At 40.9% G+C, this 20,798-nt stretch overlaps 1 protein-coding gene across 17 annotated transcripts in view; it reads right to left on the bottom strand.

Annotated features, from left to right (window-relative positions):
• Positions 1-16,402, bottom strand: part of REPS1 (RALBP1 associated Eps domain containing 1) — a 65,392-nt gene extending 48,990 nt beyond the window's left edge. For 6 of the 17 annotated variants that reach the window (XM_084513791.1, XM_084513807.1, XM_084513804.1 and 3 more), the window contains exon 1: positions 16,012-16,399. In XM_084513791.1, the coding sequence (XP_084369917.1) occupies positions 16,012-16,164 (153 nt within the window). In that variant the 5' untranslated portion in view covers positions 16,165-16,399. Of the gene's footprint in view, positions 1-16,011 lie in introns of all 17 variants that reach the window. The other 11 variants (XM_084513800.1, XM_084513801.1, XM_084513792.1 and 8 more) reach the window with 4 other exon arrangements.
• Between the last annotated feature and the right edge of the window lie 4,396 nt (positions 16,403-20,798).

Raw genomic sequence — 20,798 nt, 5'->3', positions numbered from 1 at the left:
ACTTTTTTTTTCATCTAGGCTCTCAGAGATGATATGAGAATAAAAGACACTACTGGGGTCTTTTTTTTTTTTTTTTAAATTAGACTAGAAAGCTCATAAACATCCTACTTCACTACTAGCTATTCTATCAGCAGCTATACTGTCTTTGGTTCTTAACTATTACAGAAAAGAAAAGTCTGCTTTTAGGGGTATTAGTATTATACTGATTGCCAGATGTAATCCAGAAACATGACATGAAGGTTTTCAAGTTCAATTCTCAAAATTGAACAGGATGTTACTAATAAAATTAGAGAAATGGTCCTGCCCCTTATTTCTCCCTGATTTCTGCCTGAAGAATTTCCATGAAGATGGTAGGATTTATAAAAAGGAAAAATTTGAAGACAGTTGTAAATGGTGTCTTCCAGCCTATTCTGATACAGGTTTGCTACAGCTCAACTTCCAACTTGTAAAATAAACCTGTAAAGCATTCACAGCACAAGAAAAGTATGCACGCATATATATATATATATATATATATATATATAAAATCACTTCAGGACTAAAGAAGGCAGATCTTTACATTCTCTAAACGATGACAGAGATGCTCTGTTTCATTTAAGAAATACAGCACAGAAGTCATGTTATCTTATGCCCCTTTCTTCCCTGATGTGCTATATCAAAGTGATTTTGTATCTTTTTGTTATGAATTTAGAGAAATTTTGGTCCCTTTAAACTGTCACATTCAAACACACTGCTTGCTTCCACCCCCCCCCCCCCACACACACACACACTTTGGGAGTCTGCAAACCTGGTAGGGATACATTCCTGCTTTGGTAAGGTCACCGGCAAGACATTAAACATGACATGCCCCAAGTCAGACTGAATTCAACAATCCACTTTTTCTTTTAACGCACCCAGCAGTCTCATTTAGACTGTAATATTCCAAATGACACATAGCAATGCTGTTAGACACCATGGTGAAAGCCTTGCTGAAGTCAAGGTAGACAACATCGCTGCTCTTCTCCTCTTACACAGCTCTTGTCTTTCCATCACAGCAATCTGTTTGACAAGTTCCCTTGCAAATTCATGCTTGCTAACCCTAGTCACTACTTTTGCCATCATATGCCAAGAAATGGCTTCCAGGTGGACACGCTCCATGATTTTCTCTTAGACTGAAGAGTGCCTGACCAACATGCAGTTCCTTACTGAAGGCGGCTACACGTCCTTCCCCAGTCACCAAGATCCCTGGTCTTCATGATCCAAAAATAAGAAAGAATGCTTACAATGATGTTAGCTAGCTCTCACAACACACTCAGAAGCACCCATCTGATCCCATGAACTTGGTATTTCTCAAGAAGCCCAATTGTTTCACAATACTACTAGTACATCTCCTTCAAACCCCTCTCTAGGCTCAAAGGCCTGTGAAACCTTGTCTATGAAGATACATGCAGAGAAGGTACCCAAATTTCAGCCTCATCTACATCCACTAGTCACAAAATCCCCTCCTCACCCTTCACATCAGAGCTCAGTCATAAGCTTCCAGTTTAGCAAATCTAGTCTTGATATATCTTCTTAGTCTCCTAACTACTAGGATAAACATTTATTGGACTAAGAGAAAGCTGTCCTGACAGATTTCCCAGTTCTCATGAGAAGCAGTCCTGAAGGACAGAGAAGTTCACAGTTACTGGTTGCAGGCAAGTTACAACTGAGAAACAGGCAGCTTTGATTTCACATAGCGACTGAACCACAAGGCCCAAAGGAGTTAGTCTGTATGCTGTAGAATTGTTAAAACAGGAGAGAGACTTTGGTAACTGCTATCAAACACATGGCTTTATTAACTAAAGCTGAGCTAGATATAGCCCAACGCAAGCTCCTTAGGTATTTCCTTACCATGTACCGGGATTATCGGACCTCATGAAAATAAGCTGTTGTGAAACCTGTCACAGGAAGGAGTGGGAAGCTGACAAAGACTTAGTCCCAAAGCACTCCCAGGAGGATCAACAGGTCTACAGCTGTGCATAGTGCTCATAAATCCTGCTGTACAGAAGCTAGCTGCAATAATTCACTTGCATATGTCTGCATTACACTTCCTATGTTGTCCTACAGCATCTGTGTTAATTGGATTTCCTCAATATACTATTTATGCAGCATAGTATCTGGACAGATGTCAATGGATTTCTTTAATGTTCATTAACTAAAGAGTTCAATAATTCTGAATACAGTACATTAGTATCAATACACTAGTTGGACTGCAAGGACTGCCATAAGGAAACAAGTGACAGTAAACTGTCGGGTGAAAACTCAAAAACTTTGAGGCATCAACATCTGAAATAAATTGTCCATACCCAGCCTAAGGACAAAATAATAACATTAAGTTTAAATAATTGGCAGAATTAAAGCAGTGGAGACTCAACAAGACTCAGCTAGAACAAACAAAATCAGTACAAGAGCTATTTTGCTTTTAAAATAACCATCATATGCTGGGAAACTGCTGAGTATCCATGTACTTGACAATAATTAAAGAAAAAAACTTGTGGATCCAGTGATCTAGCATGAACAGATAAATAAGTAAGCAGACTGGAAAAGCTTTTTATGAAAGGAAGCAGTGACATAGTTATTTGAAGCCTATGCAATCATCAGGCAGCAATGGCTTCTGGCAATTTCAAAATCAGTGCCAGACTAGAAGTTGTCTTTTTTGGAGCTAGTCAATACCGCCAGGTTGAAAAAAACTTTAGTTGAAGACTAGATTAATAATTAAGCTACAATGGCAGGCAAGTATGAGAGCGGAAATACAAGCATGGATTCAGAAAGTGGAGAAAAGTTAAAAAAAAAAAAAAAAAAAAAAAAAAAAGCCATTTAAGTATCATGAGAATGAAAAAGCAAAGGATACAGAAAAAAATTCCTGTACACTGCTGAACAAGGAGCTGTCAAATCCACCCAGGCGGATAAAGGAGTCCTCCAGTTCAAACAGACTCTAACCCAGACACGTGATTGACGGTTGAGCAAAATCACTAAACGCAAAGACTTAGTGGAGCCCCTCAGCTGACTGACAGCATGCTTGAACATACCCAAAACAGCCTACCTATAATCTCCTTGAAGGAAGATTTAAACACTCAACAGGCAAGGCAGTAAGCTAAACTGACAGGACCAAAAAAAATAAAAATAAAATCAAGGGATTGCTTCTGTGAGATTTGTTTTATGTTTAGGACTTTCATCTTCTTAGGACTATTGAGGATAAGGAATAAATTCCTTAAACTCTTTGAGGAATGCAGAGCCATCTTCAAGACAAAATGCTCTACTGCTGTTTTCACCTCCTTAGATATGAGGATCCTGACATTACAGCACTGCGATTAACGAAGTTCATGCCAACAGCTCTGTGAAGCTCTGGACTAGCTTGAAACTGTTGATACAAAAATCAGTGCAGCAGCTGTCAATTAGGAAGTTGCACACAGTGCGTTTGCATACTGCAAAGAGTTAACAGTAGCATTAACAATATTAGGAGCTGGCACAGATCAGACATTTATAGGAAGCAGTATGTTGACAAAGGACACCTCTCTGAGCACATACTTTCTAGAACTCTCACTGGTTTCAAATAAGGGGTCCTTGGACTTGGAAACCAGAATCACAGAACTGTAGGGGAATTTTTGTGAACTGAAAGAAATGAAAGGTTAAGAACTGTTTTAGAAATCCAGGTGACGTGGATTTCTAACTAACATCTATCAGATGTGTTAAAACGTACTTCTCAGACCTCAGAAAACCTCTCTGGGAAACTTTTCCAGATTATCACAGTCCCCTGCCCCCAGGCTCTTTTACAAGGCAAATCAAGCCCACAATCTGTAAACATTATTTATACAAAAGTACAACAGTTTTTAACTTCTTCAATGGTAAGGCAATAAAGGAAATAAGATGCATGCCACCTACATAGTAAAGATAAAAATCTTTCATCTGCTTGGAGAAAGTTACTAAAGAACTAACCAATCCATAAAAAAGGGCTGTAAGAGGCAAGACTGAGGCACTTTTCAAGGCTGGCAGTGACAACACACATGGTGGATGGCAAGAGGAGGGAGTGAACAAAATCACCGGTGGACCTTCTGTAACATGTCAACCTAACTAGGACGGTAACACAAGTCTGATACCCAGTAAAAGCATATAGACACAAAGTTATTTTTATTTTATAGATAGGTATATACAAATCACATACAGATATTAAGAAAGAAGCAGAACTGGGATTCAGAATAAACATTTTGGTCCCAATTTTATAAACAGATTCTTAATTTGAGGTATTCTAGTAGTCCTGCTGTGACTGCATTTTCTTATTGGTATAAACCTGTGTTTGTTTTATAATTCATACACACAAAGAAAGAATGTACATTACGACAGAACAGTTGAAGGTGGAAAGGATCTCTGCAGATAATCCAGTCCAACCACCCTGGCTCAAAGCAGGCTCAGCTACTGCAGGTTGCTTGGGACCATGTCCAGTTGTGTTTCGAGTATCTCCAAGGAGGGAGACCCTACAGCCTCTCTGAGCAACCTCTGCTACTGTTCTGTCAACCTTAGAGGAAGAAAGTCTTCTCTTAGGTTTAAATGAAACAATTACCAGGAATTACTTCCTATAAGCTAGGCACCAGAAGTGCAAAACAAGTTTCCTTGTAAGTTTGTATCAGATATTGTAAAAATTAAAGTTAAACCAGACCATATGAGCACACAAGTGCATCATTACTCAGTACGTGATATTCCAGTTTTGCTACACATATTGACCATAAATTTTTAATTGAAAAACAAGCAATACATTTAAAACAAGCTAAGGGTCTACACTTCAGACAAAAAAATAAAAAACAGAATAACCTGTATGCTGTTTTTAAGTAATTTAATAAAAAAAAAAAATATATGATTACAGAATGATTTTGATTCATAGTTTAAAATAAAAAATCATTGTGTCAATAATGTTATTTCTGTCTCCCATATGCAGTCATTCTCTGATGAGAATACTTTGATGTCTCCAATGACAAGAAGAGCTTTGCTTTCTGCAGACAAACATTAAACAGAAAATTACATGATACTGTTCAAATTAAAAGTATTACACTACAGCCTCATACTGGGTACTAGGATATGCTGTCATACAAAAGTGCTCTTCTGAAGCCACATAACCCACTCAACTCAGCTACAACAAAAATTAACCATAACTTGACAGTGTAATGTAACTTGGTATAAGGGAACTTGAAAAAACATTTTAGTAACTTACATTGTAATCAGTGATCATTACTGTGTACAGAAAGACCTAAGACCACCTATTTCCTGTGTTTTTTTTTTGAATTGAATAACTGTGTCCTGACATTTGTTACCTTCTAATCTTGTTGTTCTACAGCCATCTTCAACACATCAATTTCTGTGACTTCATTTTACCGGATCTACTTCACTAACTGCAGACCACTGTCTTCCAGCCTGACAGCTCTCCAACTAGTCTCTCTCACCTACCATCAGCTAGACAAAACAATATTGGTTAGTTATTAATCAAGAATTTTGGAATTTCCTTCAGAAAAATCTCACTTGACAACAGGCAGCTTCCCAGATGCAAGACTTGTTTACAACACCGTGTAGTAAGAACAAGACAGAACTGACAAGAGATCCTCCTTCCGATGGGTTATTTTTAACCAAGTTGAGTCTCTGACCCAGTTCCCTGCAGGGCTCCACAAACCTTGGCACACAGGAAGAAAAAAATGGAGACAGGACAAACAAACTGCCACTAAGGGAAACAGCCCTAGTATTGCTCAGGATTCTACGCTTCACCACTGCAGTATGCAGTATCTGGCATATTTAAACAGACTTAAACCTACCTGAAGATCACTGCAAAGATCATTGCTGTATTTAATTCAGTAACTGTGAAGTAGAAAACATTCGTGTGCTGGACAGCAAGTATAATATTACCTAGATCTAATACGTACAGTTGTCTTACTAGGTACTTTCATATAGCAGTAAATACACTCGGCTGATACTAAGAATTCCCACCTGTGGGGTATATTTGGGACAGTGATGCACTTTGTTGCACAAGGAATAGTAAGGTCTTCCTTTCAGGTCCTACTGACCATTTCAAGACGGATCTCGGTCAAAGCCACAAATCTGGCTTCAGAACACAGGCCTTTAAAGAAACAGAACCAACAGCACTGGAGTACTTCCAAGAAGATGCACACTCTGGCAATGAACTATTTTGTTTCCTATTGTCTCTATATATGGAGACATATACTTACCTGTCCTTGATTTTCATGCACTGCATGTAGCCGCGGTGCAAGCAGACTATTAGAATATTGTCAGGGAATATATTCTGCAACAAATAGCAATATGAAAAACCTACTCATTAGCTCTGAGAATCAGTTCTCTATGGATAAAGCTAAACTTTCCCATTCCATAGGTCATTTCAGGTTCGAACATACATGCGATTCACAAGTTTCAGAATTAATCACTTCAGAAATAAAGAATTTAATTGGCTTTTAAAAATATGAGCCAACATTTTAACTCTAAGGAATGATTCTGCCCCAGTATTTGGGAATTTGTTTTACAAGGGTGTTGACTCCCTGAATAAGGGTTGACAGAGTTGTAGTCATGCTTACGCTCCGTTAATAGAAAAGCAGCAGACAAAAAGCACTGATCCTCTGAAATTCTGCTATGACATACACATGAAATACATCTATTTTTTTAAGAAGTAAATGCATTGAACACTACAATTAAAAATTAATTCAGTGTTTTCACATACTGTACGAATTTTTGAACCATTCATATTTTAGATTCTTCATTTCTAAATCAGTATTTTTTCACATCTCTTTATTATTTATCATTGTTTCACGCTGATGGGTAAGCTCTTCACCACCACAGTTCTCTCACTCCCCCTTCTCAAATGGAGGGGAGAAAATATGATAAGGGTCACAGATTGAGGTAAGAACAGGGGGATCACTCACCAATGACCATCAAAGGCAAAACTGACTCAGCGTAGGGAGATACTGAGATCTATTGCCTACTGATAACAGGCTAGACCAGCAAGAATTAAAAGCAAACTACAACTCCCCATCCACCCCCTTCAACCTCCTCCCCTAAGCAGTGCAGGGGAATAGTGGTTGCAGTCAGTCCCTAACACTTTGTCTTTGCTGCTCCTTCATCCTCAAGCTCTTCCCCTGCTCCAGCTAGGGTCCCTCCCATGGGATGCCATCCTTTCTGAACCAAGCTTCCCAGACGCTGCAGCTCAAGAACTGCTCCAATACGGGTCCACACCATGGGGTCCATCCCTTAGGCACAGACTGCTCCAGCACAGATTCCCCATGGGCAGCAACTCCAGCCAGATCTCCAGCCCCACCGGGGGCTCCTCCACAGGCTACAGCGTGGAGATCTGCTCCATGTGGGACTCATAGGCTGCAGGGAAACAGCCTGCTCCACCAGGGGCCTCTCCACAGGCTGCAGGGGAACTGTTGCTGCCTGCCTGGAGCACAAATATTTGAACTACACAAGTTCAAAATGGTGATTTGGAGGGGCCCTCCCTCCAAAGACTACTCATCTAGAGCCAGAAGGCTAACTCTTTAACAAATTATTGCCAAGTATCGTCAAAAATAGGACAAAAAGAAGCATATCCTTCCTGCCATGCTTAATAGGATCAATGGAAAATCCAGATAGACAGATGAACTTAGAAAGCAACTCCTGTCCTCCCAAGCAAAGGAGTACAAAGCCATAGCTGGAAGAACTGAAGGCAGAGTTGCTCTCTGCTTGCCCCAAGATGTTCTCTACCGCTGTTCTGGTAGAGCAGGTGCTCATGTGAAAAAGGTACCTATGACCAGTAACAATAATAAAGCAGCAAGGAGAATTCAGAATAAAAAAATAATGAAGCAGCAAAACACAGTCCAGAAAAGCCACTTTCAATTCTTGACACAAAATGAGAGGTTCTTTTAAAAGGAGATATGCCACATACGTGTCTCTTCCTATGCAATTTTACATCACTGCTTAACCTAAATAGCTCTTTCCTCAGTCACACCACTGTTGTGTGGCTCCTTCTCTGCTCTCAGTTGCACAATTCCCCCTTCCTGAGCGCTAGATGATTCTCATATCTGATCGCAGTGTGATTACTCAGTAAGCCTGCAAAAAGTGACAGTTATCTGTTGTTTTATTAAACTGAATCCGTTTAGTTTACAGCCAATAAACACTTCAGCAGCTACAAGACACATGGGAGCGTGTGGTTGGCAGCAATGATTTGTTCATTTGCCTTTAAACTTCTTGCAAGGCTGCAGCTTTAAGAAAGCTGTGTGCTTTGCAGTTAAGAGGTACAGAAAAGGTAGAAATGAGGCAACTGAACAGAACATCACTGCAAAATCCACAAAGTACTATATGCCTCGCCCAAATAAACCACCTATAGATATCAAAAATATATTTACACACCAGGTTACAAAGAATTCCCCTCCTTTCTCCTGGTGGTGCCATGAAGAATTCGAGCAACGGGAGAGGAGGAAACACACACTTCAGCACCAACTCGCAATGCCTGAGTCAGTTTGTGACAATTTGAGACACCCAGGATGACTCCATCATACTCAACTGATTGTATTTTCAAGAACAAATGGTAACAGCCAAAGCATCAATACAAACCCTGAGAAAGCAGCCAACTTCAGCAGGTAATGAAGAAGTCTTGTATTTTACAGCAATATATTTAGCATTTCAAAGTATTACTACAATAATAAATCTTGCAAGTTTCTTCATGGGAGGTCACATGGATGTTCTAACTGCAGATGATCCTGCCATGCAACTGCAAAATTTCTTCTAAATCACTAAATGCTGAACAGAACAGCATGCATTTGATTTTGATTCCTTTCAGACCTCATATGCGGTTGATACATTCCACTGATTGATATTCCTTGTTAGTTATTTCCTTACTTTTTAGTATTTTCATCAGAAGTCATTTTTAATCACTCCACCATAATAAACATGAAACAGAAAAGCCTCAAATAGTGAACACAACCTACTGGCTTTTCACTAATGTAAAGTGAAAATTAAGACATTCTCCATCCCAGAATTAGTGGTGACACTGTGGCCTGGCCAAACAGGACTGCTCAGATCAGTCTCGTTATACCTGAGCACTTCTACAAGTTCACGTGAAGCTACTGTGCCCACTACATCGTGCTGCTCTCCCACCTAAATCTGTTTTCCTCAGAGTATTAACCTGACCAGGCAGTACTGATCAGTTTCTTAGCTTTGCACTGCTTGCCTTCTCAAAAAGTCTACAAGCCTTAATGTCTACCAAAGTTGAAACAAAACGTAATTAAAATTCTAAGAACTGCACATTTATAGGGCTCTATTTGAGGCTTAGAGCTACTAACACACACTGTTCTTAAATGACTTAAGACATTTTGTTTCTGAAAAACAAGTGGCATACGTCACTGCTGTAAGAACAGATTTTTCTCCACAGTCATGCCTAATTTTCTGAAGCAGCAGTAAGTCAGCACCAAATGCTAGACTTTGTACAGCCCTGTGCTGGTCACTCTCTTCTGGGGTTACTGAAGTTGAAAGAGACACATTTGAAGCGGAGCCTTCTAGCTGCTCTGATAATACACTCCAAGAGCATTTTAGATCTCCTAAATTAATCATTCCAGCAATTCAGGTCAGACTGTCTTTTTTTTTTTTTTTTCCCCCAAGTCCTTTAACCTATCAAAACACTGTTTCTATACTCAGACAGGCACGTCTAAGCTTTAATGTACTTTTTGTATAACAAGTGCAAGGGATAATCTAACTCTTTGGACACCAACCCCAGCTGGAAAAACACACAGGTCACAAACACAAGAACCAGCTCCCTTAGTGCCTGACTGAAAGAAATACACTGCTGCCTTAATAATATCCCTGTGGTCTAACAAAAAAAAAAAAAAAAAAAAAAAAAAAAAAAAAAAAAGGTAAAGGTAAGAGAACAAGTGGGAAATACATCTTCCTGCTAACCATTACTGTGTTGCATTACATTACATGTGGAAAACGTTCAAAACTTTAATACTAAAGAATCATCTTTACAGGAAAAACAAGTACAAAACTTGTCAACTTGATAACTTGATTCTAAGACAGATGCATTTGTCACAAAAGGCTCTGATATTTGAATCATAGAACGGTTTGGATTGGAAGGGACCTTAAAGATCACCTATTTCCTGATTCTTAATGGGTATTAATCATCCCTGCTGTGCTCTGATGACAAATTTTAAAAAAACCTGTCTACAAATAAAGCTGAGCTGTGACACTCCAAATTAGCTGAATGCTGTGCTGGCACACACAATTATGAAGGGATTATTTACAACAGAAGTGACTATACATTATGAATTCCAGTCAATTTCAAAAGCTTAAGAACAATCACACTGAGAAAGCAGCTGAAAACAAATGCAAGTCTAATAGAGCTTATCTACAGTACTGAAGTTTTGCCATCAACTTCCTGCCTTTGGTTTGAAAAACAGCAATTATTCTCTGACTAAATGCTAAGTGAGATATGAGACTACTCAAACTAATTAACTGCAAAGAGAAACTGATTTGCAGCCCAGTACAGTTTCTATGAAGGTAACAGCATTCGCATAAAACATTTTTACCAGAAATCTACCAAAAATTCTAAGCACAATGCACAGGATACAAATCTAGGCATCGCTTCTGGCACTAGCAAAAAGTAGATTGCTTAAATACCTCATCTTTACAGAGAAAGAAATCTAACTTACTGCTCAGCTGAAAGAAAAATACTCCACCACAACAGCATTTTAGGAAAAAAAATATGTAATTCACATCCTGAATGTTCTTAGCTGTACATCCAGGCACTGCTTCTATTTACAACATTTCTAACAATTCATTTCCTAAATGAGAACCGGGATACAAAGCACATATAAACATCCCTTAAATAAATATGATATAGATTATTTACTTAGATACATATTATAACTATAAAGGGCTACAGATGCAACAGTTTTACTTGCTCAGGCTAACAAAAAATAGTAGTTTTCTTGTTCATGCTTAATATAGTCATATATTTCTACATCAGAAGAATGCTTTAATAATCAGCTCTTACAAATATGCCCCAGAAGAAATCCAATTTTGTTTTAAAATGTAGAAAACCTGTGAGCTTTAAAGTAAAAAATACGTAATGTATCAGCTGGATGCAATTAAGTGATCCTTTTTTTAAAATAAGGCTTGTTTGCAGTTTATGCAAAGATCATTATTAGGAGGAGAAAGGTTTTTACACAGCATGCATTTTTGAGAAGATCTGAAAGTACTATACATTTTTAAATATATTCCAAATCCACACTGAAGGTACAGATTTGCAATGCACAAGAAATTCTAACTTCTTATCTAACTTCTTACCCCACCAGCTCTGAAAATATCATAATTCTGATGAATTTGCTGAATTTAAGTACAGGTAAACCTATACATGCCCTGGTTCAGCTTCCAGTTGCAGTTGGCATTTAGTAAATTCTACTAATTTGATAAACAGGTAGTCTTTGTGTAGAGAAGTTCACTGAAACGTTAATTGCAACAATAAAATCACCCTGAACGAAGTTTTATTTTCTTAGATCACTTTTCTCTTTAAAACCCAGCATCTAACAAAGTAGTCAACATTTTCAAACCAAGACCCTGCCATTTCATTTTGCCACGTTCTGCCTCTGGACTGTAATCCCAACTGTAACTGCACCCCATGCCAACAGGTGAGCTCTGGCACCTTCGGAAACTGCCATTCCGTGCTCTCCACGTTTGCTAACTGCTATCAGCCCAAGAACAACAGACAGCATATGCTTGCATCTTAGTGGTTTTTCTGCACAACCCAGAAACTGTAGCTGATGAATTAGGCTTTACACTCAGGTTATGGACCTTACAGTGAAGCAGCTGCATCCCAGGTATGCGCTTTCTTACAATTTTCCATGTGAAGGCGGAAAACTGTGACAAAGGGTAGAGATAGGCAAGCAGTGGCAGTAATTTCTTTACAATGACACAGGAATGATCAGAACTAATCTGTCTGTAAAGACTCCTTAGAAACATGCCTGAAATTACAGATTGGCAAACAAGCCAAAAATAGGCTTTATATTAGGTTTTTAATGAGTTAGAGCAACCATAGTTGTAATTGAAAAAAATAGCGTAACTGTGTAATTAATTCACCTGTCATTCAAACACTTTGTAACACAAAATTAGAAGTTGGGTAACTACTGTATACAACACCAACACTGAAGATTACAGTTCACTAGATTTAGAGGAAGTACGTGCATTAAACATCTGTTGTTTAATGATAATGCTGTAATTTTCAAGTGAGATGCTTTGACTCGCCTATTTCAGATGAGTACTATATGCACAACAGATCGTATTCTTGTCCTGTGAAGGTTCTGTAATTCATAATCAAAGAGTGAAAGTTCAAACAAACGGGACAGCTGCCATATTAATCCCACACACAAGTAATGAACTTCTCTTTTTTCCCCTTTTGTCTGATGATAGATTTTTACAAGCAACTTCACTGCCAGCACAGAGGAACCAGGAACAGACTTGAACAGCATACCTACATTAGCATTTTAGGTCAGATGCGAGGAGTACTTTTGAAGCAAATCTTCTGATCACCCCCACTGCTCTGGTTCACGCTCCGGAACCACCTCAGAACAGGCAACTGGATTTCTTTTGTGTGAAGCTAACCTAGAAGGCGCACTCGAGGAACGCACCTAATGAATTCCTGCTAACACTCACTCTGAGACACCATGCCAGAACTTTGTCAAAGTGAAGCTTGTGAAATGCATATACAGTGTCAGGTCCTCAGCATCTCTTGTATTGTGCTGTATTACTTGCTAACATAAACACCAATGCACAGGCAACTGAGCCATCAATCAGGCAGCTGACACAAGCAAAAAATCAAGAAAAAAAAGCAACAAAACTTCTGGCTAAACAAGCCCCCTGAACCAGCTCACTGTCTGTTCAAAAGAATAAGGTAGTTCCAACTTCTGGTGGTTTAAGCTACTGTGAAACTCGTGGTAAGTCAGAACTGAAATACCCAGCAACTATAAATGAGGAAGGCTCCCCTCTTTTCCTTTGTCAGCGAACAGTTTTCCTGCCTCTTTCTTTGTGCCAGCGCTAACATCCGTTCAACTTCAGTGTTAGGTGATACAGAGATTAAATAAAAGCAACAAAAACTGTGATTTTCTGCCTGCGTAGCCCCTGGAATCAATGTAGTAGAACAACATTGGATGGCCATTGGTGTCTGTACAAGGGGAAGAAGCAGCAGGAGCACGTGGCCAGGGGAACACTGAACCACCTCCTTCGGTGGCAGCTCACCACAGGACTGGAGTAACTGCAGTGTGGAACCGTGCCCTGAGAGCAATTTAAAACTCCTAACTGTTGTGAAGTAGCCCAACTTGTTATCTCAACACACATACTTTTATCCACCATTTTATGCAGATCTTCTACCTGAATGCTCATTTCAAGGATGTGCACAAGAAGGCAGAAATACAGGTTAATGAGATGTCCTCACATGAGCAGTTAAGGTTGTAAGGCTGTGTGTGGTATTTACGCTGCAGTAGCAATAAGGCTGTCCTTTCACAGATGCATACTATGTGGCAGGCACCGCTCTTCACTCCAGATTTTTGTTGCTTTGTGAGCATATGATTTATATGCACCGATCGTAACTGCTTCAGCCTTCTGCACGTTCATTTATTCCCATCTAATAGGTAGCTGGTAGTATCCCTTGGAGCCAGAAATGAGAATGATTAAGAACAATTATTATAAGATCACATACTGAGTTTTCCTTTTGCAAGACAGAAGTCTCAAACACAGCTTCTTGCAGGACAGGTTGCATGTGCCAACAGCCCCCAAACAGACTTGGGAACAAAAGTTACGGGTCTAAAAATGCAGCTAAATCACACATGCTCATTTTCAATAGGATTAACACTGGATTATTCAAAAGGTACCTACAGACCTATAGTACTGAAGAGGAAAAAAAAACTCCTGTAGTTCCTCAAGACTACCTGGCGCCTGCAAGTTTGAAGAGCAGCAATTTTGCACTCTTCTGTATACCTACAACGTACTTAGCATTTCACTTGACTAGTACTCCACTTGCATTCCAGGATTATGTAAGAACTGGGTACCTGAATCAAGTTCCTTTCCCTCACAAACACCGGGTGCTTCAAACAAACAGGTAAGAACCCGGTACAGTGTAAAGTAAAATTCCACCTTCATCATGGGGTTTCGTTACCTCTTAAACTCGTATCATCCTGTGTTTTAGTTGCACATTCACAGCCTCTGAAGGAACAAATACAATTTCCCTCAGAAGAACACTCACCAATGTCTTTGTGCCTGCATCAAGTAGAGGTACAGCCATATTTCAGTGAGTACAAAGAAAAGCTAGGCAACCATATTCTCTCCCTCAAATTTAAAGTACTTCACAGGTGACCAATAGCAATTGCACAAGACATTTTAAATGGGTCAAACTGCTAAGGGCATTTTGACTTTCTTTGTATTATTTACAGTTTCATTCCTCATGCAATCTAACATCTTGTTTGCTGTTTTAATGGCAAGGTTTTCCTTGAGATCACCACAGAGATAAGCCAGGTCTGCTTCTTAAATTCACTTATTTAGAGCCCATGGAACGATGCCTGAGTAGCTTCTCTTTCCTTCAGATGCACTCCACTTGGCAAGAAAATATTTCACCTCCTTTGTGACAGATAAGGATATAATCTCTGGCCACTTCCATTCAAAATTCAAAGTGTCTCCAAGATCTTGCTCTAGATCTCTGCGTAAAAATCTCCAGCACTAACCTGGATCACAGTGTAGAAAAAGTAGGCAAGTTTTATGGAAAAAGAGATTTTAAATACAACAAACAGGTAAACATTCCCTTTCTCAGGATGATTCTTCTGTAACGTGTTGGCCACACACAAAAAGGCGCAGTGGGTGGCCCCTGAGAAACCTCATTCCTAATACTGAACGTGCAGACTCTCTAACCATAAAGTCCAGTCTAACAAGTCATCAAATAAAAGACTACTAGTTTTACCAGTAAGAAGCATTTCTTATTCACCCCACTACTGCTACTTCATTTAAAAACACAACTGCTGACAACTATCATCTTTCATACTGAGGTGGAGTACATGATTCAGGGCACCTTACATTCCTTTCAACTAAACAAGTCACTTTTATGGGCCCAAAAGAGATCAGTAATCCTTGTTAGGGGCAAGTTTTCTCCTGAAATCTGGTACTGAACTGCTGAAGGCTGAAACTTGTGTGCTGTATTTCTGGCTACAGTAACTTTAGTGTTTTGTTAAAAGGCCAGCTTATCTCACTGGTAAGAGGAAGACACTCTTCTGCATGGAAGACAGAATGGACTGTGGATAAAGCTATATCCAAAAGAAGTTTTTAGGGTGGCTCAAAATAACACGTTAATTACAAAGTATTGAATACAGGGTACTCCAAAAGCCGCAAACTATTGCAAGGAGGTATTGGTATGAACGGTTTACCAGGGATACTTTCCTCAAGTGATTACAAGAGGTACACCAGAGCAGACTTCTCTATGCTGGTAGGTCTGTACTACTACTACCACCTTTTAGATGTTACCTGGCCAAGGAAATAGCGTTACAGGTCTGTGTGTACATACCGTAAGCACAGACTTACGTCACTATTAACACTCCGTTTTTCACTGTTGGAAGCATTTTGATAACCACAGCTAATACCTGCTGGGCACAGGCGCTGCTCCACAACCCAGCTGCTCTCCCCCCTCGCTCCTCACCGGCGGGCTGCGGGCCCGGCCTCCCCCACACCCCCCAGACCCTTTTGGGGGCCAAACCAGCAGGCCCAGCGCCCCCAGCAGCTGCCTGACCCCACCGCCGGGCCCTCCCTCACCCCGGGGCCTGCTGCGAGGGCTGCGCCGTCCCCTCCCCTCCCGGCTGGCCCCGGACAATGGCTCCGCGCCCCCCGGCCCGAGCCCGGCGTAGGGAAGGGAAGGGAAGGGAGTGGCCGGGGCCGTCCCCCCGCGGGCAGCAGCGTCGGGGCGGTGCCGGGCTCCGCCGCCCGGCGCGGGGCCGCCAGGTCTACCTGCATCACCACGTCGTTGGGCAGCTGCGCGGCGCGGAAGAGCTCGAGGACGCGGCCGTTGGACGCCACCTTCTTGGTGCTCTCGGTGTCGCAGTACGCGAACAGGTCGCAGTAGTAGCGCTGCTCCGCCTCGCTCAGCGTCAGGCCCTCCATCTTACCCACCGGCTCCGCGCACCGCCGCCGCCTCCCCGCATCCACCGGCTGGCGGCGAGAGGGGCGGGCGGGCGGAGGGGGGGCACCGGAGAGCGCGCAGGGGGCCGCTGGGCTCGGCTCGGCTCGGCCCTGCCCGGCCGGGCCCTGCCCCTCCCTCAGCGCCCGCGGCCGCCGCGCGCCCCCCGCCAACCGCCGCCGCGCGCGAGCGGCCGCCCGCACCGTGCCCCCGCCAACCGCCCCCCGGCCCGCCCACGCGGCGGCGCGCCTGCGCGCACCCCCGCCCCGCGCCTGCGCCCGGCCGGAGGGGCGGGGCTGTGGGGGTGTGGGCGGGGCTTAGAGGCACCGCCCCGCTTCCCCCAGGCCCGGATGGGCCGGGCCCGGCGCCGCAGCGCCCCCCGGCGGGCGGGAGGCGGGAGGCGGGCGGGGAGGGGAAGGGGAGAGGAGGGGAGGGAAAGGGAGGGGAGGGGGCGCCGCCATTTTTGTCGTTTCAGAGTGGTGTTGGTGGCTCTCGCCCTGCCCTTCAGCACCTCGTTCTTCCTCCCTGTCAACCCAACATGGTTTTGTTCTCAGCGTAAGCCACAGACTCATCTTCCGCTCTGTTTCAAATACTTACTACATCATCCTCCTGCTGCAAACTAAAACTTCCGATAAATTGCCTTCATTAAAATAATAAAAGATCTTCCCCAAAATGCATCATAATCGAGTTCTTGCAACCCCAAGCAACAGTAATGTTGAAACTACACTGATCCTTAACATTTCAGATTCCTCACATTTCCCAATTACTTAAAATTCCTCCATAAAGGCTACTCTGAAAACATAATTACCTTTTTGATATTATATCTGGTTATTATGATTGTATAGGCTGAGATAAGGCCAACTTAGCAGCGTAGGTCACTTAATTGGAGCTTCTCTGACATCAGAACCTCTGTAGTACAACAGACATAACCTTTCTTCCACTGCCTAATTGAGCACGGCAATCCTATTTGTTTTACAGAGACGTTTGTAGAAGAGATTTTTAAAGTACTTATTAGTAGACGATTGGGTTCCAAGTGCCTTTGCTTCTTACAAGTTCAATGATTGTGTGCTAGTATGGGCACTGACGTTGAAATATTAGTATATGTGTATATATGGCCATAAACTTCATCGTAAACTAGAGTAAGGACACTGAAATAGTTGTATTTGCCAAAATAATTTTGCACGAGTTTTATGTCTAAAAATAATCTGAACACCTTATTTTAATCGAGTTCCTATTTTACTGTTTGTATTTTTTGCACTGGGAACACTCTTTTGACATTAATGGTGGTAACTTGGCTGCAACAGTACGTGCAAGCCACAAAGAATAACAGAGGGAGGAGATTCCCTAGAATGTATTATTACTACAGCTCTAAATCCAGACAATGCCAAAATAAGTTTAATAAATGTATATTTCACTAAAACCATGATATGTCACATCAAGGTGTGTGTGTGTGGAACATACTGTGCTTTTCACTGTGTATAGCACCACTCTAAAGCTGTTTAGCTATTTGGAGAACAGGTTGCTGGATCTCACTTCCAGTTCTCATACCATAACCTTTGTGCTAGTTCACAGACTTAGCAGAAAGAATAAGAATTAAATGATATGTAGCAAATTAATTTCTAATTCCCAAGGAATCACTGTTGCCTGAGAGTCCCAGTCCAGTGTTTCAGTGTTTGGCTGGAGGATCTCCTTTCCCCCAGACTGGATGCTTGCTAATCTCCAGTCCAAGGGGAGTTTTGCTGTTCAGAACATTACCTGTTCCCATCAGGTCACAGTCAGCACTACGGATATTAAAAAAAAATAATAATAATTTCAGTGAATTCTCACTGGGGATTTCTGTCCTGCTTTGTTTGGCTGGACGGTATGCAGTTTGCTACAGGATGAGCTGAGGAAAATACTATTAAAGCATGTTTGTAAGTTAGAGTAATTTCTCCATATTTGCACTTTTCAGTGCAACCAACCTACACAACATGACCATATGTATATTATTAGTTCTCTTGGTTTGGGAAGATCTGTATCACAGCATTTCCCAGTGTTCATATTAGATATGCAAAGAAGGGGGTTTATGGAAAAATCCCCACCAAAATATATAATCAGTAATACTTTCATTTTTGATATAGAAAAAATCAGTCTATTATACATGAAAAACTTGATTAACTGCCTTGATTTAAAGATAGCAAGAGGAGGAACTCTCTTGGCTTTTAAAGTGTTGTACCTTTCATTCTCTCTTTTTAAAGTATCTTAGAATTCAGAGTCCTGACCAGGTAAGAGTTAAGTCATTCCCCACCTGGCGCCTAATTTTACTGTATTTTGTTTTCTGTGTGAATCAACTATTAAATGACATATTGGTACTGAAGCAATCATCCTTTTAAGGGATCAAAGTCAGAGAAAATCATCATCATCATAGGAAGGTCAAGTCTAGTGATCCAATTAATGGAATGAAGTGCAAAGTTATTTTGCTGCCCATCAAAACTCTTATAATCAGAGCCAAATTATATACATCAATAAAATGTTTTCTTTTAGAAAAAGAATACTTTACATCTTGATATGTGACCAGAAATATATGTGTTCATTGCTACTAAAAAGAATGTAAAAGAAAAAATGTAAAAGTAATATTTTACTCATTTAAGGGAAGTGTGCCAGTTAAAACACTGTTCAGGTCTCCGTATATTTTATCAGCTGTGAAATTAGTACTGGTTTCTAGAAACTAGTTGCTACACATGTTGAGACTCATGTCTAAAAATAAGCATAACTCAAACATACAGGGTCTAGTCTTTGCCAGGTACAGTGGGAATGCAATGTCTAGGATCTACCTGGTTTTGATGAGGGCCTCTGATCTCTGAGTTCTGATGACAGTGAGTCAGAACTGCACTCCTGCACTACCTTTGCTTGCAGGAAAGCATATTATATACCCAGATACTATGTTTTTAAATGAAAACAACTTTAAATAACTTCCAGCCTTTTAAAATATGTATTGGGGTTCACTTTCCATCTCGCACCTGGTTCCCCAAGTTTATTAAAATGACCCTGAGGTTATTTGTCATTCTAAATTCTTTCACATACATAATGCTGTGGAGCAGGTTTTACAATCTCTGTCAATATACTCCTTTACTTACAGCTCATCAGGAGCTACAGAAACTTGTTCTATCCTGATCCTTCCGTGAAAAGATGAGTAGATTAAGGCTAGAAATGAATGTGAGGTGTTTAAAAAAAACTTGCCACCTCTGACTTCAGAGTTGTTTTTGTTGTTACTGTCTGCTCTTTTGAAAAAGAAGGTGCTTTTGGAGGTGGCATATTTTATTTCCAGACAGAAGAATGTTTTCAGAATGGCGTTAACATTTATAAATGGAGGAAGCCCCGTTCTGCTTTTCTAAAAGCCTTCTTTTTTCCTTTGGCTAGAAGCTACATTTTAATGCAAAATTTGTCACTTTACAGGTATCTGTACCTACACTTTTGTACATTTCTGGAGGTATGTTACAGTTTGTAACCGCTTTCCATCCTTGATGGAAATTGAATCCTTCCATTCGGACAATTGCAAAAACCATTGCTTTATGGTAAGGTTACACCTGCCCCTTATTTTACTTTCTATGAAACAGCATCCATATTCCAAAAAGCCTACCCTCTCTTCTACCAGTCCTGCTGCGGTTGTTTCTCCATCAAAAGGGTGTTTCACATTTGAGACTATGAAATTTTCATCGGTGGATGAAAAAATTCTTTCCATACAGAGAGCTATGTAGCAGCCAGTCCCAACACGGGGGTGTTATTTTTTCCCTCTGTGCAAGGCGAGTGCCTTTGCAAGGAGTGTTCAGCAAGCAAAGAGGATCTGGAGCAATTTTGTTACTCACCACAAAGTGGTCATTCTGGTCCCTCCTGCAGCTCCGTGCAGGCACATCCCGTAAGGGCAAATAATAGCTTTTTCTCAGCAACCTCTCCAGCGTGTTGTGTCACCATTGAAATATGTACAGGATCCTGGCTGGAGACATCTACTATCTGTGGAGTATTTCGTAGTATTTCTTTGTGTAAATTTCCACAACGGAGGATGAGTAATACCTTTTCTGTATCATTTGCCATTGCATTTTCTCAGTTTTCCCTGCTGTCTCCAGTAAGCTTTTAATTTGTATAAATCTATAATAGCCCCTATAAAAGTTTCACTTATTTCAGAAATTAACCCCTTTTCTCCTTCATCCAAATAAGGAGAAAAACAAACACTTTGAAGTGGAAGATACTGGAAAAGCAAAGCCTTTACTCCTTTATGATTTGGGCAGATTTCTACCTGAGATTTCGTACCTGAGATTTCGTACCTGCACCTCAAAAGCTGGGGGGCACTTTTCCTCACCCCAGGACAGCTGTGTGGTCACTTCCAGAGAGGAACTCTGACAGAGAATGAGTGAAGGGAGAATGTCCCTTCATATTTACCTCGACCTCAAAAGCTTGAGCAGCTGGTCAAATCCCACCTCTCTTTAGATTTTAAAACTATCATTGTTTCTTCCAAAGGAGAGGATGTCTTCTGCTCGCATTAAACTATCAAATAAGTTTCTTGTTAGAGAAGTTAAAACTCCTCTGAAAGCCTTTCAGCATTTAACTCAAAATCCATCTGGTCTTGTTGCCATATTTATTT

The sequence above is a fragment of the Aythya ferina genome (genome assembly GCF_964211825.1).
Source record: "Aythya ferina genome assembly, chromosome: 3".
NCBI lineage: Eukaryota > Metazoa > Chordata > Aves > Anseriformes > Anatidae > Aythya > Aythya ferina.
The sequence above is the reverse complement of the archived record's forward strand: the minus strand, read 5'-3'. Positions and strand labels throughout refer to the sequence as shown.